This window comes from Dermochelys coriacea, chromosome 6, assembly GCF_009764565.3.
Source record: "Dermochelys coriacea isolate rDerCor1 chromosome 6, rDerCor1.pri.v4, whole genome shotgun sequence".
NCBI lineage: Eukaryota > Metazoa > Chordata > Testudines > Dermochelyidae > Dermochelys > Dermochelys coriacea.
The window spans coordinates 81,449,442-81,475,903 of NC_050073.1; the positions used below are offsets into that span (position 1 = coordinate 81,449,442).

At 40.2% G+C, this 26,462-nt stretch overlaps 1 protein-coding gene across 3 annotated transcripts in view; it reads right to left on the reverse strand.

Annotated features, from left to right (window-relative positions):
* BAZ1A (bromodomain adjacent to zinc finger domain 1A) overlaps positions 1–26,462 on the reverse strand; it is a 117,106-nt gene that overhangs the window by 25,558 nt on the left and 65,086 nt on the right. Inside the window, exons 10-20 of one of the 3 annotated variants that reach the window (XM_038405913.2) lie at positions 24,675–24,813; positions 24,129–24,275; positions 19,223–19,318; positions 18,862–19,086; positions 16,200–16,365; positions 15,792–15,905; positions 14,357–14,481; positions 11,361–11,972; positions 5,145–5,311; positions 4,813–4,967; positions 3,699–3,847 (exon numbers count right to left, since the gene is read on the reverse strand). In XM_038405913.2, coding sequence (XP_038261841.1) covers positions 3,699–3,847; positions 4,813–4,967; positions 5,145–5,311; positions 11,361–11,972; positions 14,357–14,481; positions 15,792–15,905; positions 16,200–16,365; positions 18,862–19,086; positions 19,223–19,318; positions 24,129–24,275; positions 24,675–24,813 — 2,095 coding nt within the window. The remainder of the gene's footprint in view (positions 1–3,698; positions 3,848–4,812; positions 4,968–5,144; positions 5,312–11,360; positions 11,973–14,356; positions 14,482–15,791; positions 15,906–16,199; positions 16,366–18,861; positions 19,087–19,222; positions 19,319–24,128; positions 24,276–24,674; positions 24,814–26,462) is intronic. The other 2 variants (XM_043516594.1, XM_038405915.2) reach the window with 2 other exon arrangements.

Here is a 26,462-nt window from a genome sequence, read left to right on the forward strand (position 1 = left end):
TCAATATAAAATTTTTGCAAGCCCAACTGTGTATAACAGAAGGGACCAGAAGGGATCTTCTCTGGTACTGGAATTCTCCCTAGTATTCTTGGGTTAATTTTGTCCATATGCTGGACCACCACCACCACCACCACAAATTTTTGTACAAATCCCATCACTGCACAACAGCCAATATATAATGCAGGGTAGCTTCAAAACAAAAAAAATATTGTTGTTTAATCTAGCTGCCAAACTGAAAGATGAGCAACTAATGAGCAATCTGCCGAGCACTCCTATAGATGGTACTGTTTCCTGCATTTCCTAAATTCCCCTTTGAATTTTGTTACTCTGTCAGTCATTCTCTGCTGCTCCACTTGTGTGTTGTGTGCCTACTGCCGATCTCAATTTTCTATAATCAGCGGTAAAGTTCTCTTTGCAGCCTGGTGCACACATTGAACACAAGAGAACAGAGTTGAGCATATGGTCATTCAACTTCTGTGCCGGTTTCCTTTGTCTACTGTACACCCTGGAGGCTGCAAGAAGTAAAACTGGCAGTGATCATAGTAAATTTCACTCTGAAGTTCCTTCGGTGCTCATAAAGCACTATGGATGGGAGAGTAGGAGAGGTGGAAATTGAGCCAAGAGTAAAAACTGTTTTCAAATGTGGCTCCAATTCCTAATGAGAACAGGAACTAAAACAAAGGGGAAGATAAAAGAGCAGGGAAATGGAATGAAGAAATGGCAAGAGGGAAAACAAAAAAAGTGAAGGGATTCTACTGTAATTTTTTGTTTGTTTTAGAAGAATGGAGGGGTCCTATTCTTACAAAAAGTTCACCCCAGGAAGCTCTCCTGTACATAAAGCTCCATGACTTCCAGCATTTTTACCATCAAAACTAATTAAACCTGCTGAAATGGAGCTCAAATAACCAGCCTTTTCAAGGGATAATTCAATCTTAGTTATTTGATTGCATTTTCCCTTTATTCTTTTAGACCTGGCCCTACAAACCAGGCTTGTTTTATCTTCTTAAAGCAGTGTTAGCTTTTTTTTCTGGTTACAATTCTTTTAAAAAAAAAAAAATGAGCAGGCTTTGTTCTAGAACATCTTAGCTTGGTTTATGTATAAAGTAACTGCAACAAAATGACTTTTCTGTGCACAAGGGCCACCTGACCAAAAATACCAAGTGGCCCTGTGACTTGGGGTTTGACAAGAAAGCTTGTGGAGTAAAATATAGCATCACTTTGCCAAGGCAGACTCTGATACAGAATTCAGTGAGATTGGTTGGTGTACACAATTTCTGTGCCAGTATAAACTATTTCAGTTGGGGAAGGCGGGGGTGTTGCTGTAATATAGTTAGAACAGTATAGTTAAAGCAGTACAATTTCCCTCTCCCTCCTGCCCAGTGTGGATGCAATTATACCAATATAAAGATGCCTTATATTAGTACAATATATTCCCCTTCCCTGCATGGGAATAAGCTATACCGGCATAACAGTTCCACACTGGGGTGGTGTGGGATCTGTAGTGCTTTAACAATACCAGTTTAGTTAAAGCAGTATGGCTACTGTTTTAACTTGGCACAGTCTTGAAAGGAGAAGTAAGGACGTAGGAGATTTAAGGCCTGCCACTTAGACAAGCCTGCTATCCTACAACACTATTAGATTTCTTTGTAAGACAACAGAACAAACCTGTATGAAATCACAATTCCTATCCTCTTCCCCCCCAAAACCTAACCATTAGGACTATGGAAAACTGGGAACAAAGAAAACAGAATATTTAAGTAATCTATAAAGTGGACTCTCAAATGTATATGGGACTAAAGCTGAGCAAAAATTTTTGGTCAGATAGTTTTTGCTGAAAAATGCCATTTCAGGGCAAATAAAACTATTTATAAATTTGAAAAGTGGTTTTGGCTAAATCTAAAAAAAACCTAACATTTTCAAAATGAAATGTTTTGACTTTTCATTTCAAAACCATGTTTTGTTTAAAAATTTACACACAGTTAATTTTAAAAAAAACCCACCCACCATTCAGTGGAATGAATGGGAATGGAAAAAAAATGGGAAGAGGAGGTTTGGATCGAACAAACAAACAATGTTTGACCCAAAACACTTAACAAAATTATGCTTCTCATTGGGAAAAGTCCTTACAAGCATAAAGGCTGCAGAACTAAAAAGTATTTAGCTTAATAATTTCGGTAACTAGGCACTTCAGTTTTTCTCCTAAAATTTCTAAGGAACAATTTAGAAGATAAATTACTTTAACAGGGATTCTCTGAAGAAGGAAAAGACTATGATAAAGCAGCAAAAAAAAAAAAAAAAAAAAAAAAAAGGGGGTGGGGGGGAAGGGGGAGAAAAAAAAAAAATCTATGAAAATGTTGCGATTTGCCAAGTAGGATAGTCTTGTTTGTGTGTTTGTATCACCTTTGTATTGTGAGTTATAGATATGTATGGTATATCTGTATTTCAAACTTGTGCTGTGCATCTGGGTGATATCCCCAGACAGATTGGCATCAGCACTGCCTAGCCTGTTCAATGGCCCATCAAGGGTCATCAACTGTACAATGAACCCACTGAAAAGAACCAGAGACTACACCTTATGACAGGTTTCAGAGTAGCAGCCGTGTTAGTCTGTATTCGCAAAAAGAAAAGGAGGACTTGTGGCACCTTAGAGACTAACAAATTTATTAGAGCATAAGCTTTCGTGAGCTACAGCTCACTTCATTTGGGACAAAGGAAGTAACAAGCCACATAGCAAAAGGCAGCTGTATCATCTCTATTTGGTCTTCATTCCTGCTTCTTACCTCTGGAGTAACAGACTGAAGCTGTGAACAAAAGGACTGAATGACCCCATCCAAGCTAGGGATGTGTTCCAGAGGGACTTTCAAGCCAGCAAACTCACCAAATATTCCTAAGAACCTGACACATGGACTTTGAATTTGAAGTCTCTGTATGCATCTGACTACTTTATCATTTAACAACTCTTTTCTTGGTCTCTCTTTTATTATAAACCTTTAGTTTTAGATGCTAAAGGATTGGCTGGCAGTGTGGTATTTTGGATAAGATCCAACCTAATATTGACCTGGCAACGTAGCTGGCCCTTTGGGGTTCAGAAGAACATTTTGTATAGAGAGCAGAGTTTTTTAAATAACTTCTCACTGTACTGGACCTAGGTGCTGACTGAGAGCCAGAGTACTGGAATGCAACAAAGAGGCTGTGTGATTTCTTTTTTTAGCTTCTTGATAACCAGTGTGGGGGATCAAAACTTTGTGACTGCTTGGTGAGTTTAACTTCAGTGTTAACCACCTGTTTTTCTGCTCTCCCTTTTGCATCCTATCCTGATCTTGGCATTTTCAGTGAGGGCTACCCCAGGCAAGTTGTCTTGTCCAAGGTGTTCTACACTTTATACTACAAGCTTTTTGGTCAAATTTCCTAGAGTACACAGTAGAGGCCACATGACCCAAGAGCAGAAACTATAGAAAGTATTTGTGGAACTTGAACATTCCTCAGTGTTCCACAGATTTACAGCAATTATTGCTGTGCAATAACCACTTCTTGAATATTTTTATTTTCACAATGTCCATGGAAAGGTGTTAGTTATGTGTTATTTTGTCCTGGTATAGTATCACCAAAACACTTCATGAAAGAAATAAAAAAAATCTGTTTCTCTTCAAAAAATCTAATACAGAAATGAAGCTGTGATATCAAGATTAAATGCTTACCAAGTGGTGCTTTGAGGAACCTGCGCTCGATGCCTTGCTCTATCTGAAGCAGTGCAGATGCCAAGTAATGGACCACATTATTAACTGGCTGCGGAGTGCTCGTATTTGTTGATGCAGTGCTTGGAGCTTCAGTTTTTAATCCAACAAGTCTACAATTTTTTAAAAAAGTTAATAGGATTTATAGGATTTTAAATGCTACACCATAGGTAACAAGAATTGGCCCCAGGAATTATATAATAAAATATTAAAAAAAAAAAAAAAAAAAAAAAAAAAGACTGAGTTGTAGGAAAATGTTTTACTAGGTTCCCCCCTCAAATAAACAGTACAAGTTATTGTAAGACTGCAGTATAGCAACATACAACAAACCAAATACAAGAACTTAAAAACTGGCCAAGCAGCTGGCTCCAGGGACAGCCACACCTGTCACTGCTGGAGTCGCCCCGGGGCCAGTTGCACTGGCCTCTGCTCGGGAGGTCCCAGGGTCTGCCAAGGAGCGGTCTCCCCTGGGTGGCTGGAGCAGCGGCTGCTTAGTGGCCCCCAGGTAGCTGGTGCCGCTGGCCCCGGGGCACCCCTCCAGCCCCGCAAGATTTAGTCAGGGGTATTTATAATACAAGTCATGGGCAGGTCGGGGGGGCCGTGAATTTTTGTTTATTGCCAGTGACCTGTCCGTGACTTATACTATAAATACCCGTGACTAAATCGTAGGCTTAATTATACAGCCTTTCTGTTGAGCTTTTTTCCCTGCCAAATTAAGTCTGGATGCTGGTTGCCAGACAGATCAAATATGTTGCAAGATATAAAATGCACGTATGTATTTTGCAACATAGTACTTGACCTATTTTATTTAAACATACAAAGTAACAAACACTATCATGCAAATACTAGAGCAAAGTTCTATAGCTCACTGGACATTAATACATTGCTTAAAAACACTGATATTTTTAATATAGAAAATGTTGGTTCACAGAATTTATCAAAAGTTATGGCAGTTAGTTTAGCAAGGTGGTGATGTGCAAAAAGTCAACCTACACAAAAATCCCATAACACACATGGAAAACAACCATTTCAAGATTGGTAAAGAAAAGATATTTGCTATTTAAATCCCAGCTCTTACCTGTCTTTTAAAATAAACTTGGCTTGATCATCTGTTTCCATTTCTTCAGCATCCTCATTCACAGTTTTAGTGATACCATTTTCCTTGTTTTCCTCATTTAGCAGCTCATACTGTCCATTTTCTAAGGCTGCTCTCCAAGATTGCCTGTCTGTAACCTGAAGAAAACATGAATGAGAGCCTGCAGACTTCTGTGTACAGTAATTGTACATATTTAACTTGCATTTCAAAATTAAATAAGAAGAGTGTACAGAGTTCTTGTTCAGGCAAAAGAGCGAGCAGCACTGTTTGGTTCCTAGAAACACCACTTTCCATGAAAGACTATAATGTAATACCTTAATTGCCCCCAGTGTTCCTTGATAGATTCTGTCTTCAATATCCAAAAGAAAGTCTCTAAGTCTCAGTTCAAGCTGCTTTTCTGCAGACATTTGAAATGTATCATGTGCATTCTGTATTCTTCCCCGCCCTGATGAAAGAGGTTTGTTGTCACTTTGAGGTTTGTCTGCAATAATCAATATGCTTTTTGTTAGGGCTTTCTATTTCTTAAGTAACCAGAAAATACACTTTCCATAAATAGGATTATTATTAACAGAAAGTATTTTAAAGAACTACTACTTTTTAATAATGAGAGATATCTCAGTATTGAGATTTTCATATCATTGTAGAATCTAACCCAAACCAGGATCAAATATCTACATACCCAAAGAAAGATGGATATTAACATCCAGACCGCCCCAAAGCAAGCAGATTAAAGGGATATTGTTTATTTAAAAATCACATGCCTATCTTAAAAGCGTTTACCTACCACTTTAACAAGTAACAGCCAGTAGTCTGACATTACTAACTCATTTTTCACATTGTCTAGATGTTAAGTTGACACTGTCCCTTTAAAAAAGTCAAATGAAAGAATGGGATAATAAAAGCTTTAAGATATGAAAAGAAATGTCAAACAGCACATTATAATAATAAGAGAAGTTAAAATATATGCCAAAGACTGGAAGGCACAAAAAAGTTGACAGCACAGTCAAAGATTAAACCCATAGTTTGTAAAAGCATCATGGACGGCAAAAGCCTTTGTTCACGGGATGTAAGGGAGTTGGGGTGGGAGTGTGCTGAGGAGAGAAGTACACAAAACTAGGAGGCAGTCGGTCAAGAATGAACTGACAAAAGCTGTTGGTAATGGTAACTCCCTAGATTTTATTTTTTTTTGGAGGGGGGAGAGGAGAGGGATTTCTATAGGGATGTAAAAGTTGATACAGTCTTACCAGTTTTGATTAACAGTTAACAATTAAATTTTGCAGCCAGCCGGAGCCCAGGACTCCGCTGCTGCCCCAGGGGTGGGGGCTGGCAACTGGGGTCCCATGTAATAGCACTCCTACTTCCCTGGTTAAAGGTTTAACTGTGTAACTGATAAAATTTTAATTGAATACAGAGTTACTTTTTTTAACCACTATTTACATCCCTAGATTTCTATTATCATAGAATCATAGAATATCAGGGTTGGAAGGGACCCCAGAAGGTCATCTAGTCCAACCCCCTGCTCATAGCAGGACCAAGTCCCAGTTAAATCATCCTAGCCAGGGCTTTGTCAAGCCTGACCTTAAAAACCTCTAAGGAAGGAGATTCTACCACCTCCCTAGGTAACGCATTCCAGTGTTTCACCACCCTCTTAGTGAAAAAGTTTTTCCTAATATCCAATCTAAACCTCCCCCATTGCAACTTGAGACCATTACTCCTCGTTCTGTCATCTGCTACCATTGAGAACAGTCTAGAGCCATCCTCTTTGAAACCCCCTTTCAGGTAGTTGAAAGCAGCTATCAAATCCCCCCTCATTCTTCTCTTCTGCAGACTAAACAATCCCAGCTCCCTCAGCCTCTCCTCATAAGTCATGTGCTCTAGACCCCTAATCATTTTTGTTGCCCTTCGCTGTACTCTTTCCAATTTATCCACATCCTTCTTGTAGTGTGGGGCCCAAAACTGGACACAGTACTCCAGATGAGGCCTCACCAGTGTCGAATAGAGGGGAACGATCACGTCCCTCGATCTGCTCGCTATGCCCCTACTTATACATCCCAAAATGCCATTGGCTTTCTTGGCAACAAGGGCACACTGCTGACTCATATCCAGCTTCTCGTCCACTGTCACCCCTAGGTCCTTTTCCGCAGAACTGCTGCCGAGCCATTCGGTCCCTAGTCTGTAGCGGTGCATTGGATTCTTCCATCCTAAGTGCAGGACCCTGCACTTATCCTTATTGAACCTCATTAGATTTCTTTTGGCCCAATCCTCCAATTTGTCTAGGTCCTTCTGTATCCTATCCCTCCCCTCCAGCGTATCTACCACTCCTCCCAGTTTAGTATCATCCGCAAATTTGCTGAGAGTGCAATCCACACCATCCTCCAGATCATTTATGAAGATATTGAACAAAACGGGCCCCAGGACCGACCCCTGGGGCACTCCACTTGACACCGGCTGCCAACTAGACATGGAGCCATTGATCACTACCCGTTGAGCCCGACAATCTAGCCAGCTTTCTACCCACCTTATAGTGCATTCATCCGGCCCATACTTCCTTAACTTGCTGACAAGAATGCTGTGGGAGACCGTGTCAAAAGCTTTGCTAAAGTCAAGAAACAATACATCCACTGCTTTCCCTTCATCCACAGAACCAGTAATCTCATCATAAAAGGCGATTAGATTAGTCAGGCATGACCTTCCCTTGGTGAATCCATGCTGACTGTTCCTGATCACTTTCCTCTCCTCTAAGTGCTTCAGGATTGATTCTTTGAGGACCTGCTCCATGATTTTTCCAGGGACTGAGGTGAGGCTGACTGGCCTGTAGTTCCCAGGATCCTCCTTCTTCCCTTTTTAAAGATGGGCACTACATTAGCCTTTTTCCAGTCATCCGGGACTTCCCCCGTTCGCCACGAGTTTTCAAAGATAATGGCCAAGGGCTCTGCAATCACAGCCGCCAATTCCTTCAGCACTCTCGGATGCAATTCGTCCGGCCCCATGGACTTGTGCACGTCCAGCTTTTCTAAATAGTCCCTAACCACCTCTATCTCTACAGAGGGCTGGCCATCTCTTCCCCATTTTGTGATGCCCAGCACAGCAGTCTGGGAGCTGACCTTGTTAGTGAAAACAGAGGCAAAAAAAGCATTGAGTACATTAGCTTTTTCCACATCCTCTGTCACTAGCTTGCCTCCCTCATTCAGTAAGGGGCCCACACTTTCCTTGGCTTTCTTCTTGTTGCCAACATACCTGAAGAAACCCTTCTTGTTACTCTTGACATCTCTTGCTAGCTGCAGCTCCAGGTGCGATTTGGCCCTCCTGATATCTTTCCTACATGCCCGAGCAATATTTTTATACTCTTCCCTGGTCATATGTCCAACCTTCCACTTCTTGTAAGCTTCTTTTTTATGTTTAAGATCCGCTAGGATTTCACCATTAAGCCAAGCTGGTCGCCTGCCATATTTACTATTCTTTCGACTCATCGGGATGGTTTGTCCCTGTAACCTCAACAGGGATTCCTTGAAATACAGCCAGCTCTCCTGGACTCCCTTCCCTTTCATGTTAGTCCCCCAGGGGATCCTGGCCATCTGTTCCCTGAGGGAGTCAAAGTCTGCTTTCCTGAAGTCCAGGGTCCGTATCCTGCTGCTTACCTTATTACTTATTACCTTATTACTCTCATTTGCAAGTAATGAAACAATTTCCATACATCTCCACCAGATACTATTACTCTAAGGTGTATGTGGATAGTTCTCTTTTTGGCTTAGGCCTTGTGCGTGAATCAAATGGCAGCCTGTGATTTGCAAACAGATGATATTGAGAAAGTTGATAGGTACTGGAGAAATATTTTAAATTAAGGGTTATCGGGTTCTATTCTTATTTTTAAGCCAGTTGTGTGGTTGGGAAGGAAGGAGGAAAACAATAAGCGGCTGCCTATAACATTTAAAGTAATACCTTGGTAGTATTTTAAATCATTAACATATTGTTGATCCATTCAACTGTAGGAAATGGGGAAGTTGCTAAATTCTGTTACAATGGAATTCCAACCAAAAGTAAAATTACCATGGCTATAATCTCATCACTGCAGCACAATTTGAAAACTGTTTACCACAGATTTCGTTCCTTTGCTGAATAAACTGGACCAGAGTTCCTGTCCAGAGTACATGGTTTTATCATTAGCAGTAACGGGGAAGAGGTGGAGTTTTTACACATTTATACTATAGTTTTTTCTCTGTTTGTAAATGAAAACCTAAAACATACCCAAGGAAATAAATGTGTGTGTGAAAGACCAACATCCATTTATATCAGGGGCACCTATCACATGGACATTAGCTCATTAGCTAGATGAGGCACACATCTATTTATATGGCCCTTGTTACCAAAAAGTCATCTAAAGATTTCTTTAAAAAAAAAAAAAAAAAAAAAAGTTTCTAACCCTCACGTCTGCCGAGACAACCTTCCAAAGGAAGGCAAACAATGAGTCTGCAGACTGCCTGAAACAACCACCACTAATGGTGTTAATTCCCTTACCCCCTATTAATTTGAGTGTCAATTCCAAAGTCCAACAGTTACATTTCACTGGTAACATTAGCTATTCTCAAAAAAAAAAAGAGGACTTGTGGCACCTTAGAGACTAACAAATTTATTTGAGCATAAGCTTTCGTGAGCAACAGCTCACTTCATCACGGCTGCTACTCTGAAACCTGTCATTAGCTATTCTTTCATTTTAGCAGATGTAATGGAGGTAGGAGGTGGGAGTAAAGTCCATGGTGCTTGGAACTGGGAGTTGATGCAGGGAAGAAAATGCAGAGGAAAAAAAAAAAACAGAGGACACGCACAAAGACAAAGAAAAAGGAAAGAAAGAAAAAGAAAAAGGAAGAAAACACAAGTATGTAAGTAGCTCTGACCAGAAAGGGAACATATTTTCCTTAGAGTGAAGAAATGTGACAAGATACCAAACAAAGTTTAATTACTATATAAAGGCTCTGTTCTCCCTCTGATCTCTTTGCAAACCTCCACTGACAACAGTGGGAGATCAGCTTTGGATTGAAGAGAATAGAAAGTGTCCTGGATACATTTCCTGACCCACTGACTATAATTAAACAAGGAATCCAGACTGCTCCTCTGAATGAGTTTGCCACCCCTACCTAGACTGTCTCAAGATAGTTTACTGTGGATAACTTCACAGGAATTTTACATAATTCAAGACTTGGGCTGTAGTGTAGACTTGGCCCTAAGTTGGTATAACTTATGTTGCTCAGGGGTGTGAAAAGCCTCCTCTTCGCCCCCAAGCAATGCAAGTTTCACACTGTCCATACTGGTGCTGTCTGCTTCTCGCTGAGGTGGAGTAATTATGCCGACGGGAGACTGCTCTCCTATCGGTATAGTGCGTCTTCACCAGATGTGCTATAGCAACATCGGTGCAGGTGCACCGACGTAGCGCTGTAATGTAGACTTGCCCTAAATGACATACTTTAAAGATACCACTGAAAGTTTCCTTTTCAGTTAAAAAATTTCTGCAAAACACTTCAAACAAATTCACTACGTTTTTTGAAGTATACACAAGACACAGCCTTTACTTGTGTCAGTGATATATGCAACTGTCTTACTGGTAGAAAAAAAAAATGAGGCTTACATATAAATATACTAAGCACAAAAAAAAAAAACGTTCAATAGTTTCAAGGAAGCTTCCAAATTTCTCTCTCTCTCAGACACACACACACACACACACACGCAAAATGTTATTCTTCAGAAAAAGCTACTCTTGTAGGGAGGATGTGCCAACATGTGTATAGAAACTTCTTCACTGTTAAGCCTGTGCATGTCACACAAAGGGTAGCACAGTTAGGTCTTTGTGTCAAATTCTTGGGAAAAAGCAATCAGGCAACATATCATTGTTTACTCTGTTCATATTAATCAGTTCTGCACAGGTTTTGAGTTATTTCACACATTAACATATGAAAAGCCATCCCCCCAGCCAAGTCAAAGTAATAGTAGAGGATACAAGGAGACGTGATTGTCTTCAGAGGCCGACCATCTTGTCTTTTCTTTCAGAGCAGAAATATTGAGATATCATCAACATACGGAAAATGAACTCATGTCAGATACCAGTGTTCAGGATCTACCATCTACACCAAAGTTTTCTTTTACTTTTAAGATTCCCTTGCCTTTTTCCTAATTATGCATGCTGTAGCTAGCTTCTTCCCAGATGCGTATAGCTAATGACTTTGTCAAAAGACCAACAATAGCAACTCTGATTTATGAATCAACATCGAGAAAACAGTGATGTTAGAAACAGTGATGATGTTAGAAAAAGGCCACTACCCTTCCACTTAGACACCTATGAAATACATTATCCATCACAAAAATACATTGAAACCTGTTTTCTGAAAAGCAAATAGTTCAGTTGCTAAGACGTTTGGTACAATTATTTAATCATTTTATAGGATATTCCAATAAGAATGACAAGTTCTTATAATGCTACTCTGAAATCAATTGTGAAAGCAAATTAAGATCAAATACATTTGGAAGAAGTTGCCCTTTACCTGGAATATGGAATTTTTCCACAGGAAAACTGTTTAGTTGTTCATATATTCTATTTTTCTCTTGTAACAGAGTTTCTTTTAAGGCACTCTCCCTATGTCCTCGGGAATTCAGAGCCTCTAGCAGTTGATCCAGTTGTTCCCGAGAATTGTAAAAGCACCAGCGGTTTGGCTTATATATTGGTCTTGGCACATCTACAGCAATACTGGCATATGAATCTTGGTCAATATTGGAGGTAGATTCAGATGACTTCAAAGACTCTCCAGTTTTAGTGGATACCTGAAGTTCGTTTGTGATGAGAGACTGTATGCTATTCTGAAAGGAAGAGGGTCGTGGCAATAACATGTCTTCCGTGAGACCAGAATAGTCCTCTTCTATAAACAATCCAGGAACGGAGGGGAAAATCCAATAGCGTCGGTACATGCGGTCACGACCCAGTGGAGAGATATTGGTGCAGGCTGTAGCATTCTGAATCTTTTCTACAAGTTCCTTCTCTTTCTTTTGTTGCTCCCATTTTAAAGCTTCTTCCTCCTCAGCAGTAAGAGGTTCACTCTTTTCACAAGAAGTCTCGTCTTGCCTTGTAAATTCCTTAAGTCCATTTTGCCCTCTCTTACCTAAAAACGAAAGGAAGAAAACTGATAGTACTGTACTTGTAACCTGCGTCATTAGCTTAGATCAGTGGTCACCAACCCATCGATCGCGATTGATAGGTTGATCCTGGGGACTCTCCCCGTCGATCGCAATCTCTGGTGCTGTAGCAGGGCTGCCGCTAAGGCAGGATCCCTGCCTGCTGTGTCTCCACACCACTCCTGGAAGCACGCCCCTGCGGATAAGGGGAGTGGGCAGGGGTTTCCATGTGCAGCTCCTGCCTGCAAGCACCGCCGCCACAGCTTCCATTGGCTGGGAATGAGGAACTGTGGCCAATGGAAGATTTAAGGGCGGTGCCTGCAGAGAGAGGCAGCGCGCAGAGCCATGTGGCCCCCCCACCCCTCTCCCAGGAGCTGGGCCCTTTCTTGGAGCAGTGTGGGGCCAGGGCAGGCAGGGAGTGTTGTCCGGCAAGAGGCCACACCCCAACCCTGATCCCCCTCCTGGAGCCAGCACCCCATACCCTCTCCTGCACCCCAATCCCCTGCCCCAGCTGACCCCCTCCCAGAGCCAGCACCCTGCACCCTCTCCTGCACCCAAACACCCCCCTCTAGAGTTTGCACCCCCCTCCTGCATCCCAAACCCCTGCCCCAGACTCAGCCCAGAGCCTCCTCCCACACTGCGAACGCCTTGGCCCCAGCCTAGAGCTTGCCCTCCCCCCCATGAAAGTGAGTGAGGGTGGGGGAGAGCAAGCAATGGAGAGGAGGAGATGGAGTGAGCAGGGTTGGGCTTTGGGGAAGGGGCAGGGTAAAGGGTTGCCTTAAATTCAAAAAGTGATCTTGGGTGTGAAAAGGTTGGAGACCACTGGCTTAGATTCTCCCACTTTCTAACACAACTGTTGCGAATAATCAGATCATCATCATCACTGGTCAGTAGCAAGGAACAAAGGAACCAAATCTACTTGCATGCATAGAGGAAAGGCCTGTTTAAAACAGTTTCTCCTTCCAGAACCTAGACCAAGTTTTATTTATTGTTCTTTATAATTATTTATGCCTTTGAGAATATAAAGACAGACAATCACTCATGATAGACTAAGTAAAATTGTAAGGATTTCACAGAGAAATCACCACACAAAGAGTTTTGGCCTTGCATTTACTGCCATGAGATCTACTTAAAAAAAAAAAAAAGACACCCAGAAACCAAACATACACTGTACACAAACAAATTTCAAGCCCAGTTACATTACTTTATCCTGAACAAATTTTTCATATACTACCTTTATTTTCAACATGAACTCACTGAAAACATTCCAGTATACGTTTTAATGAGTAAAACTGTAGTAAAAAGTCAAAGACCCTGCCAGCAACACAGGCTGAGATAGTTAAATTGGAAAGAAGAACTTGATGTTGAAACAAAGGACAGGGAATCTGCATTTCTTTCCTGGCTTTTACATAGACTTCCTGTGTAATTGTCCTCAGTTTCCTGCATTTGTAAAATGTGGATAGTAATATTTGCCTACCATATAAGCAGTATGGTATTCTAAGGCTTAATACATTAGTGTTTAAAAAAAAAAAAAATTTAGTATTCACAAACATTTTGATGATCATATCTCAACATCCAATGGAAAGTACTACAGAATTAAAAGCATTATAAAAAGACTCAGAATTCCATGCATGGAATGGAAGGTGGAGGTCCAAATGGAGGTCCAAAATCACCATGGGGTTTCAGAAGCAAAGAGCCTCGCACAAAGCCCTTGGAGGTAGAAAATGTCCATCCAAGAGGAACAGCAAAAGTTAGACAACTTTTTCTCCCCTGGAGGCCCCACAGACTGCCTGTAAGCCACAGCGTTGCATGATTCAGTGCATCTCACTTGCAGTCCCTCCTAGATGAATTCCTCGGAGGCTCCTAGGGGGAGATTAAAGCTGTCTGCCTGGGGGTAAATCTTGGCCTGGGTGCATCAGGCCTCACACCTCCCTCCATCAATAGAGTTAATTAGTTAGGTGGTATAAATCACCTTAAAAATACTATGGTTATTGGTTTTTTAATTCTATAAAAGATGAAGTGCCTGAAAATGAGTCAGCCACCATTAGAGATTCATGTAGAGCCAATCAAGTGGAGTACTAATAACTAACAGTTTTTCAAGCCACAGCCTATCTCCTGTCTTTCAGACAGACACAGACACACACAAGAGTCCAGATGGCAACCAGAGAAGACAAAGAGGAATAGAAGCACTAGAGTATATAGGACTGAGAGCTAAAAGAGGGATCAAACCAGCTCAATTCGTTTATTAGCTCATTATGATTTAGGTCTTTTTTCTTTACATTTACAATGAAGGCTAATGCTTTTTGAACTAGAAAAGGAAAAATTCATCTAATTGTTGGTTTATGCATACATACATAAATTTATTTTTTACCTCTTCTTCCTTTTTTGTTTGGTCCTTGTTCTTCCTCATCCTCTGTCACTGTGTCCACGTCTTGTTCCTTCTGCTCAATTTCTTTGCTCTCTGTACTAGTATCAAGGTCTTCCCGTTCCTCTTCCCTGATGGGATAGTACAAAAAAAGTCCATAGTCAAAGAACTGAATGGAGCTGGCAAAGAACATACAGTACATTGCAGAATGTGCTTTACAATTAAGTATTTTATTATCAAAAGTTGCCCTGTACAGAATTGTAGATGTATTTTTTCCTATTATACTACTTCACTATTCCACAGAAATGACTCCATATAGTCGAAGTTCACATCCTAATGTAAGAATATAGATGGGGGGGCGGGGGGGACCTAGGATATAGGAAGTATTTCCTAGAAACCAAAATATTGAGCCATAACCACAGAAATATTGTACTAAAGCCTCATCCAGGGTTTAACTAATTTTTAAAATACCATCCCGAACATTTAAAGGGATTTTATAGTTTTAAAACCAGATCCTCATGTGGTGTACATCAGCATAGCTCTACTGAATTCAGAGCTATGCCATTTTTCCCCAGCTGAGGATGTAGCATTTAGTTTTTATTTTACATGGTTTGCAGTTCCCTCTTCAAAAACTGAAAATACATTTCCCCTACCCAGATTTGTACCATTTACTAAGCAGTGATTTTTATAGGGCAGTTATTACACAGTATGACTCCAAATCTTGCAAATACTTAACATGCTTAACTGTAGAGCATACAAGCAGCAGTCCATGGGACTACTCATATATCTAAAGTTAAGCACATACATAAATTTTTTGCAGGATTAGAACCTTGAAAAATACAATTTAGGGTCTTAAGGAAGGCATACTTATGCAGCAGCACATGCATGAGTCTCGCTTATGAAAATACAGGGTTCTATCAATGTAAAAACTGCAACTCTAAGGAGATAATCTAGAATAGCATGCTGGCTAAGAATCAAATATTTATGCTATAGTTCAAACAGAAGTTATGGGCTTGATGCAGAAATTACTGAATGAGGTACTTTCGCCAGTGTTATGTAGGAAATCAAAGTAATCAACATAACAGTCCATTCTGGCTTTAAAGATCTATGACGATCTACCGTCACCCAAGTTAGTAAATTAGAAAAATCAAATACTAAACGTTAACCTTGCAAATTGCTACTGTCAGATATCATGGCTCTACTTGAATACAGATATTTTCTATAAGCAACAACCCTTTTCTATTATTTTAAAAAAGAAAATGGTATTGTTTTATACAATCATTTTTCCTTTTGTTTCTATAATCAACATTAAAAGGACCAGATTTCCCAGTGGGTATAAAAAGATTTACACTGCCTTAGACTCTGGTCCTATATATCGAAAACTACCATTTAAAAAGCATGCTCAAAATTGTATGTATCATATTAGAATAACTGATCCTACCCAACAGACACTTCTGCAGCAGTATTCCTTTGCTCCTCTTCCTTCAGCTTTTCCTGTTTCTCCTTCATCTTTTGTTCTTGCTCTTTTAATCTTTCTTCCTTCCTCTTACGTATCCTAAGGATAGGGGGAATATAAAAAGCTGCAATTAACAGATAAAGAGAATGCTTAATTTAATCTGATTATGTCCCCTTTCCTTTATAATAAACACCATAGGATGAAAATGCTAATTTAAGGCAGGAACTCGTCTTTGTACAATGCCTAGCACAACAGGGCCTCGATCCCAATTAAGGCCTTAGGAGGCTGGTATAATACAAAAAACAGTAATTGTTACTTTTTCAGATCCAGCAGCTAAGTTTTTGACATAAAGGAGTCCCACCTAGTTTTATCTTTGTTATGTTCACTTCTTACCTTGCTGCTGCTGCTTCTCTTTCTTTGCGATGTTGTTCTGCCTTTAACTCTCTGAATTCCTGTTTTGCCTGTCGTAATACATCAACAGAGTCCTCAATGAAATCTCGAGTGGAGACGAGAGTCAGAAGCTTTCCACAGAGGGCATGGAGAATCTTCATCTTTTCCCCTGACAAAATTCACATTAATAGTTTATGCTTCATTATAAAAGATGCAGAAGTACTCTTTATATAGTGAGCTTCAGGCCCAAGACAGCTTCTTACTGAAGAAATGACGTATCAAATCAAGCAGAAATTGTCAGATGTGCAGGGTTAAGATGAAATGCAAATTTTTTTTGTTGGCAATTGTGCCATGAGGTAATTAACCAGACCAGTTTAGTTATAACCTATAGTTACAATTTTTTACTTCTGTAGTCTACTAATCTATAAAATTGCACAAATGAATTTCCAGTGTGAATTTTTCATCTACATGTTATCCTAGAAAAGTATTACACTGGCATTTTTAGAAGTACAAAGTAGTATTTAGTTTTGGGAGAAAAAGACATCTCCTAAGATTTATATTGTTTGAAGTTCACACTGGGAAACACTGATAAGAAAGAAAAAAAATATATCTCAAAACATAGAAGCCACCACTACCATACCTTAAATTAAAGTCTCATTTGAAACGTTTGACACACCTGGAAAATGATTTATTATCAGGATGCAATTTAAATCTTAAATATTACGTATCTTGTACCAAACAAAAGGAAATAAAAAAAAATAAAATCTTCAAGTGTGAGGATACCAACTTAAAGCTATGTGCAGTGACAACTTCCAAACTAACATAATTCATTCACCTTCTGACCAAAAGCATATGTGGCAATATCTGGCAAGAACATTACCCAGACAGGACTTGAGAAAGTCACAGGTTACACCAATGACAAAGCACTAATCTGAAGGTAGCATTGCACTACATGTGGTGGTGGTGGCGGCACTAAACAAACAGGGACATCTTACCAGTTAGGTGATCTGTAAAGCTGAATCTTTTTTTTCCTGTGTAATTGAGTTTGTAGTACAACATATGGCATATTTTTGCTGCTATCCTATCTCGTGATTAACATTTAAAAACTCTTATTTCAGGTTCTGCTGTATTTATCTTAAAATACACATTCTGTTTTACTAATTTGAATTGGATCCAACCATTAAACCTGGGGATTGGGGGGGAAAATTCTGGCTCACACTTTCAAAGGGAACCTTGCCTCTGTCCTCTCAGGGACACATAAAAACTGCATGATGGTTGTCTTTTTGCTGGGTATAAGCACAGCCTAAGAACCATCTCAGAAAGTATATTGTGGGCACAAAACAGACAGGGCAACCTAAAAATAGCAGGTTATATCACAGTGATTGGACGTAGCTTTCTAGTTTCGCTCTGTGGATCAATGAAGAGGATTCATTGGATGAGCTCACTCTTGGGATGTCTACACAACAAGGCATGTGGGTTCAGGACCTACTGACATTCTATCTTTCAGGCCAAAATGTATAGATTTTATGTACACTGAGAATATATATACACATCTTTATGCATTCATTTAGCTTGAAATCTGGAAAATGCCACTGTCCAAAGGATCAAAGGTTCTCCTGGCTATCGAATCTGCAGATAGTCAGTTTGAAGGACTCTAGTTATTCAAAAAGAAAAGGAGTACTTGTGGCACCTTAGAGACTAACAAATTTTATCTAGTTATTCAGCAACTGTTTTCTTTTTATTTCTCTCCTCCACAAAGCCATGCCCTTAAGGTAGTCTTCCAAAGAATGCCATATATTACAGAAGATGGGAGCAACTGGTTTTGAAACACATATAAGCTGACCCAGCCAAAACACACTTACACTGGCATCCAAGTAAGAGCACTAATGCACACAGGATGTGTGAAACAAGAGGCAACTGACATTGTACAAACAGAAATTTCTCAAAATAGACACTTCTATTAGCGTCAACATAACTCTGCTGCGTTTCTCAGTTGGCAGAAGGCAAAGTTCCAGTTTATTTCAGTGGGAAACAACAAGTTCCGAGACTTCATCATGTGCCCTATTACTTAAGTGGGAATTTCTGGGTTCCTTATTCATATAAATCATCAGTGATAGAAAATCATAAACAGAGTGCAAAAAACAGAAAAAGGGGAATGTGTGTCCAATATCTTGAGGCATTTTAGAAACAAAAGTAGCTTTAAAAATTGCTTATGGCCAGTTAAGTTTGAATACCTAATAGTATAGCTAAAGTAAGTAAAAATATTCACAGGAGCATACTGCCCTGGAGATAATTTCTGGACTGACAATCCTGGAGGTGGAGGTCCTCTACTTAACTACAGAAGCAGCAGCAATGGCGTAAGCTGTCCAGCCACTGCCCCACCTGTACTCTGACTTGAATGGAATGTCTCTAGGATCGAAAGGGTAATTTTATTTCCACACCTATGCAATAACTGATCTCTCAGTGAGACCACCAATAAAGGTTCCAATTGGGGTGAGGTTTTTTTGACATGGACTCCCCAAAAACTGAAGAGAAACTGCCAATTTGTTTTACACAAGACAAACGGTTGTTAAATAACTTTTGGTAACTGGGCTACATTTGAAATTGGCCACCTAGAGAATGGCTTTGAATCATCTTAAACATGACATTCATTTTGTTTTATTACCTGGTGACAAGTCATACACTGAAGTACTTGAGAGTTTCTTCAACAGACCAGGATTACTCAATCTCAGCTCCATGCAAGCATCATCTGTAGCATCAAAACCTCCTCGTTTTTGGTAACGATATTTGGCATTTGCTGATGTTACATCAGCGCCTGATGCTAAGATGTGAAGTCTGAGAATCTCGGAAAGAGTGCAGCTGTCGAGATCCAAATTTTTCAAATTGCAGCCTATAGTTAATAACAGTGAGAAGTTATTTTGCATTGAGACCAATGTATACAAAGCAATGTAAAATGTGCTTTTAAAAAAAAAATACAGAGCAAGATAAAACAGATAAATGAAACAAAAAATGAAACCCACACATACCCTGATGTAACTGGGGCCATGCAGCTGCCAAAGTTGCAACTGCAAACAGTGCAGATTTTGTGGGGTCTGCATCTTCATCCAAAGCCTCTGTTAAATCTTTAAGGAAATAAACACTTTATTCTAGTGCAAATTAAAACTTGGATTTTTGGGGGAAGAAAGAAAAGGCCTTTTAAAATAGTGCAAAGACAAAGAAAATGGCTTGACATTCACAGAAACTTCAACATATTCAAGACTTAGGCTATGTCTACACTACCATGGTAAGTCGACCTAAGTTATGCAACTCCAGGTACGTGAATAATGTAGCTGGAGTTGATGTAGCTTAGATCGATTTACCTTACTGTTCTCGTTCCGGGTGTAGTACCAGGGTCGACCAAAGAGTGCTCTGCCGTTGATTTAGCAGGTCTTCACTAGACCTGTTAAATTGACCCCTGGTGCATCGATCACTGAAGCATCGATCTGGCAGTAGTGTAGACATAGCTTCAGTTCAACAAACAAGTTAAAATATATGCTGCCTAATGTCCACCTCAGCAGTATGTACACTAAGGACATGCAACATTCACTAAAAGCCGTTCTCACAATGCAGAAGCGACTAAAGTTGCTAAAGCACTGACACTGAGCAAACATGCACACTGGAGACAGACGGAAGGGAATGGAATACCAGGGAATACACTTGAAAGAGAAAAAAATGCACAATCAAATTCTATCCTATCCTGTACGTTCTGGCAATTTAATCATTATTTCCTTATTACCATTTTGTTTTGTTTTTTATGAAGAACTATCAAAAAAAAAAAAAAAAAGAGTAACATTTCAGATGCTTGCATCCATCATATTTTTTTTTTAAATCTGACTTTTATATAGAAGTTTACACATTCCACACAAATATGATCAGAGTGGTAATCCAATAAAAGCAAGCTAGATGTAAACAAACACTGCACAACAACAGCAAAAGCAGCTCATCCATGGGGAGTCAAACTGAATTCCCTCTTCTTAAACAAAGTTTCTTTGGCACTTACAGGTAGTTCTCCAGAGGGTTGACAGAGCTGGGTCAGCCTTGCACACTAGTTCAACAACTTTACCCTATTCAGGTCCAAGTCATTATGAAGTGTTACGGTCACCAAGTTAACAGGCAAAGGAGCTATAGGTCCAAACTGAACAAGACTGCATAAATAGTGGGTTTACAACTATTAAATAATAACATTCTTGCATCATGATTAATGCTGTCTGAAAGCTTTTATCCAGATATTACAAAGTAGACATCTATCACTTTTCCACATCCACATCTCTTACATAAAACTCCAATTCTGGGGAAAAAAAACCCCAATACTTTTCTTGGGTGTTTTCTCTTGACGTGTTGCCTGCTTTTCAAATCTAGTATGTTTTAAAAAGTGGAACAAATTGCTCACTGCTACAAACCTGCTTGGCTAGTGTGACAGAGGAGAAGCTGTACAAGAACATCTAATTCTTCTATGAAAGAGAGATAAGTTGTCTGAACAAGAGCAGCAAGAAATGAAAGTCCAGAGGCTCCAAATGAAAGTCGTAGTAAAAAGTAGTACTATCTGCAGTCCCACAAGGGATGGCCAATTAGAAGAAAAATGGTGTTTTTGCAAAAGCCAGTCCTGCAAACTAACTGCAATATGAAAGTCAAGTTGGATTCTTTCTATTTCACACATCGTCAACAATAATTTAGTTAACTATTCTGCTGATGTAGGAGACCACAAAATCCAGCTCATTTGTTCTTAGTTGGCTCTGCATTCCTACCAGGAGTTAAAAATGTAGTTTATTCAGTTACATAATTAGTTCATTTTATTAAAACAGCATCCAAATGTGCTAGATGCTGTACTAACACCTAGCAGACCAGCCCTGAGATTATAAATACACACAGAGGGCAGGCGCTGTTACTTAAGACGATGCCGTTTTTAATATACTGTCACTTTGCAGATGAGGACCAGATTTTAAAGGACTAAACTGTGACTGACAGTTGCATGGGTGTGCAAAGGTCATAAGACTCACAGAGTCTTCCTGTCTGTCTTACATCTGTCACATGGGGCCAGGCACACTCACAGTCATAGCACTTAAGCTCAGGTGAGAACAAAGTAGAGCAAGTGCCTATAGCAGGGGCGGGAAAACTTTTTGGCCTTAGAGCCACATCGGGTTTCCAAAATTGTATCAAGGGCCAATTAGGGGAGGCTGTCTCTCCCCAAACAGTCAGGCATGCCCCAGCCCCCTGCCACCCCATCCAACGCCCTCCTCATTCCTGACTGCCTCCTCCAGGACCCCTGCCCCATCCAACCCTCCTGTTCCCCACCTCTGACCGCCCCGACCCCTATCCACATCCCTGACCTGACCACACCCCCGAACTCCCCTGCCCCCTTACCGTGCTGCCTGGAACATTGGTGGCTGGCGGCGCTACAGCCACACTGCCCAGAGCACCAGGTCAGACCGCAGCTCTGCATCTGCACTGCCCAGCCACCCAGAGCATTGCACTGGCAGCGTGCTGAGGCTGCGGGGGAGGGGGAACAGCAGGGGAAGGGCTAGGGACTAGCCTCCTTGGCCAGCAGCTCAGGGGCCTGGAAGGAGAGTCCCACGGGCCGGATGTGGCCCGCGGGCTGTAGTTTGGCCACCTCTGGCCTATAGCCAACTCTGGGGAAGCAGGGTGAAGTAGGGCCATGGCTTCCTGTCCCCACTGGTCAGCAAGTTTGGCAGGCCAAAGGGCGTATACACACTGAACCCTGCTTCATGAGCAGGGCAATAGCTACTCTCCTCTTCTACACTAAGAGCCTCTGGGGAGGCACAGTGCCTTCTGGGGCAGTGCTCCTCTGGAACCTCTCATTTCAGTACCTAGTGCCCTTATAGGTGATTTCCTGATCCCAGTATCTTCTATGAACACACACTCCTGGAAGCTAACAAACCAGAGGGATTTCTCTGTTAGCATGAGGCATTACATTACAGCGTAATAAATGCTTAAGTTTATTATTTTAAAAAATTGTACACCAAGTACTGATTTTGTCAATTAAAAAAAAACAAAAACAAAAACAAAAACAAAAAAAAAAACACACAACTTATAGGACCAAAGATGATACAGAAAGATTTTCTTACCTGTAATGCAGGTTTCTGCAATTTGGCATTTGACATTCTGTTATAGCAGAAGGAATCTTACTGGCATAGGCGCCGACACTGTGGGTGCTCTGGGGCTGGAGCACCCACAGGAAAAAAAAAAAAAAGTGGATGCTAAGCCCCCCCAATCAACATCTCTCCCTCCCCTCAGCCGATCAGCACTTTCCCCTCCCTCCCTGTCCCTACCCCCTGCCACGGATCAGCTGTTTCCCAGGATTGGGGGGATGTGGGAGGAAAGAAAAGAGGAGAGACGGCGCAGCGTGCTCCAGGGAGGAACTGGGCGGAATGGGGGTGGAGCAGAGGAAGCACCTCCTGGCATATTAGAAAAAACCTCAGCACCTATGCTTATTGGTGCTGTCCACTAAAAAGAGGGGAAAAAACCCCCAAAAACCACTGTTTCTGATCCGGGGGGGGGGGGGGGGGGGGAGAGGGAAAGAGTCCTAAAAATTAAAAGCAATGATTTCCACTGGCAAAGTCACAGCTATCCAAAAGTGCTTTGTCAAAATTTAATCCCTAAATTTCACCCTATTCTAAAATTGTGGGTTTTGTTTTGTTTTTTTTCCTTTACAAGAAAGAGGGGGATTGAGAAAACGCAATACCACATGTAGGTCAATATCCAGTAATAAAACACATCAACAATTGAAAGGAAAAATGTGTCAAGTTTGTAATTACTGTGACCTGAAGTATTCCCTGACTGTAATTATGCTTTCTCTGCTAAGAACTCTACTTCTTAGAGACTAGAAGATATTTTGTCTTTCAAGATAGCTTTAAATTTTCTTCATTTGCTCCCCCATTTTAAATAATTGGGATATGGTCATAACACAGCATTAGCAAATATTAAAAGGGACATGGTCAGTTTATGTACAATTCTACTTCTTTCCATCCCCATCAAAACACAGTGTTAATTTAAACCTCTGTGGTAGAAAGAAAGATTAAAGCAGTCTGATTAGATTTTAACATTCTCATGCCTGACCAGATTCTGCAAGCCCTCCCTGTGACTTCAGGGAGTGTTCTGTGGGCAGAGAGCATTCCAGGAACAGGCTCATAGTGTTCCCAACCCAGACATACAGCATTGTTTCAGTGCACGAAAACTCAAAACTGAAACTATTAGAGATAGTTAAAAATAGCTTAAAATAAGAACTTCCTTTTGATGTTAGCAGTTGCAAGATAAATTTTTAATTGGACACTGCATGCCTCTTGAAAGATTGCTGCTGCAATCTAAGAGTTGAGCCCAGAGGCACAAGTAGCTAAATCAATCTATGAAGTATCCTCCTAATATAAGGAAATGGTGGCCACTGGATATCCAGGAGTGTGCGTGCATAGTTAGTACTTGCTTTCAAAGAAAGTGAGTACTGAATTTCCAGTTAGAGAATATTATTTGGCTCTCTAATTTCGGAGGGGGGGGGTGGAAATCAGGCTTGAGTCAAGGACAACTTGCAACTACAGATGAAGGCTCAGGAGAATGTCTATTCTCCTGACCCGCAGGAGAAATATCTAGCATTGCTGAAGAAGCGAGAAAAGAAGGAGACAGTAGGAAACCTTGAAGTTTTCAAAACATATGCAAACTGCTAAATGCCTAGTGTGCTTTGCTGGGTATAACAATGTGAAAAGCTTGCTTTTTAAAGACAACACCCCCCCACTGCGATAAAAAAACAAAAACAAAAAACCCCACTTTTATATCTTGTCATACATAATAAAATAAACAATGCTAATATAACCAAGTATATGCAGTTTAGTTTTAAAGTTAATTACATAGAAATTTCAGTTTTTAATAGTAAAGTTAAGGTCTGACCTTTGGTCTCAGCATCAGCTATTTGATCTTTGGCCACTTCCTCTTCCTCTTCAGCCATTGCCTGGAAAATGGCAGTCAGGAAGAAAAAGAGCAATTCACATAGTGGGCCTTCGCTGTCATTTCCTGCAAGAGCTTCTTCTAACACTTCTGTGAATAAAATTTAAGGGGTGTCACTTTTGTCACAATGCTGTAAGAGCAAATATGAAGTGAAAAATTAAAAACATTTTTCCATAGATAATAGTCAAGTAGATGTACAACAAGTTATTGTGTTAGAGGAAAAAATATTTTTAGGGGTTGCTTGAGAAAGGAAGTAAGTGTAAGTCTAATAAATTCAAGAAAATATTTGTAAAACAGCAGACTAAACCCTACTATATTAGAAGTCATGTAAATTTCAGAGCTCCAACCACAAGCTGATTGAGAAAGCTAAACTGGAGAGTGGAACAAGATTTTATTTTAATGTAAACAAATTCTGAAACTTTCATAAATGCACACGAGACATATGGGAGTACAATGTAAATTAAAGCACATCACCAAATGATAACTTGCCTAGACTAACTCCTTCTGGAAATTCATCTTGAAGATCAAAAAGTTCCCCAAATGCATGAAGGAATTCTAAGACCATCAGAGCATCACCAAAGATCTCAGGTGGCAGTCTCGTCTTCACTGGAGTTGGAACTGGAAGTTCCTGCAACACAAAGGAAACAACCCAATATTTCATTGCATTTCAGCAGAATACACATGTACTTAACAGACACCCAAAGTTTGTTACATCAAGGTGAGTGGTATAAATTTGGCATCAGTAAGTCCTTTATATACCTTACAGAGCTATTGTTAATAATAATACTGTAAGATCTGTAGTAGGATTATTGTTAAAGCTATAGTGCAATCAAACTTGCAATTGCATATAGCTCAAAGGTAAATCCTTAAATGTATAATTTAGCTAACCTGATGTATCTGAGTGTCTCTTGTTCTAAACTAAGGTGTGAATCAGAGCTAGTTATTCCAAGAACTCCAATTGCCAGTTTCTCCCCTTCAAATCATTTCGTTCTCAAAGATTTTAAAGGATCTCAATCTGCAGAATTGTCCATGCCAGCAAAAAATAAAATAAAAATAAAAAAGTGCTCTCAAAATATTCAGTAAGATTTACAAAAAATATGATCAATTCCAAATCAGGATGGCCAGGGCCAGTCTAGTGAATTAGCAGAAGAAAAATGCTGTTTCCCCCCTTTTTAAAGTTGTTTATGTTTAACAGTACTGTATTTGCTTTTTTTTTTTTCCCCCTTTCTCTCTGGGGAGAGGGGTATCTCTGCTGCTGCTTCATGGTGTACTTCCGGTTCCAGGTGAGGTGGGTGGTTGACTGGTCTGTTTGTAACTCTGAGGTTCTACTGCAATTGCTTTGCCAATATGGCTGGAGGTGTTTTAGATTGGTTGTATCTCTTTATGTGGTCAAGATCAAGCCAATCTTTTACAATGATTGCATCCGACAACAGCTCAGACTTTTGATTTATGGTTTTAAAGTAGAGACATTTGCAAAAATATGCAAGATTTTTTTTTCTAGGTAGGTGGTCAGGGTCAAAAAATTAATAAAGAATGGCCCCTCTCCAGGATGCTGGGAGTCTAGAAACAAAGATCAGAAAAATGATGGATGATTATGTTCATGCTTAAAGTAGTAAAAGCCATTCACAGATGGATAAGTCAGCATTTTAGCTGTTCTATGCCAAAGAAAGTACACAGCAGCCTGAGTTCACAGGTATTTCAGATGCAGACCACTATCTTTTCTCTAAGATAAAAGTCTTGATGTGGTAGAATGTGACTAGAGACACCGTGACTAGAGACACCCTGACAGATCGGTTAATCCATATTTAACCATGACCTGGTCATCTCTTTTATCTCAGTTAAGCAACTCCTGTTCTCTTTCTCCCCACATCTCATTTTGCCTTTTCAAGTATATGCAAAAAACACTACTGATCAGATCAGCAAGAGGAAGTTATCACACCATTCTCCTCTGACTTCCTCCCTCCTTTCATATTCAGCTCAACATTTTTCATTCTCACCTTCAGATCCCTGCACAACTCCATACCTTGGTGCATTCTCAGCTCTCATTTCCACTATACTCCTCTCCTTCTATGTTTATACACTTCATTCACATCCTTACTTAACACCTTTTTCTATCTTCCTCCCCCCGTGTTTGTCCCAAATACAGGCAAAAGCAAGAAAGAGGCTACAATCTCCCTATTCCTGTGCTCCCGAGCATTCTCTTTTTCATTCAGCCCTCCTGCCCCATATCAAGATTAAGCATTATAAAGAAAGCGCATGTAAAGATAAATCAATCAC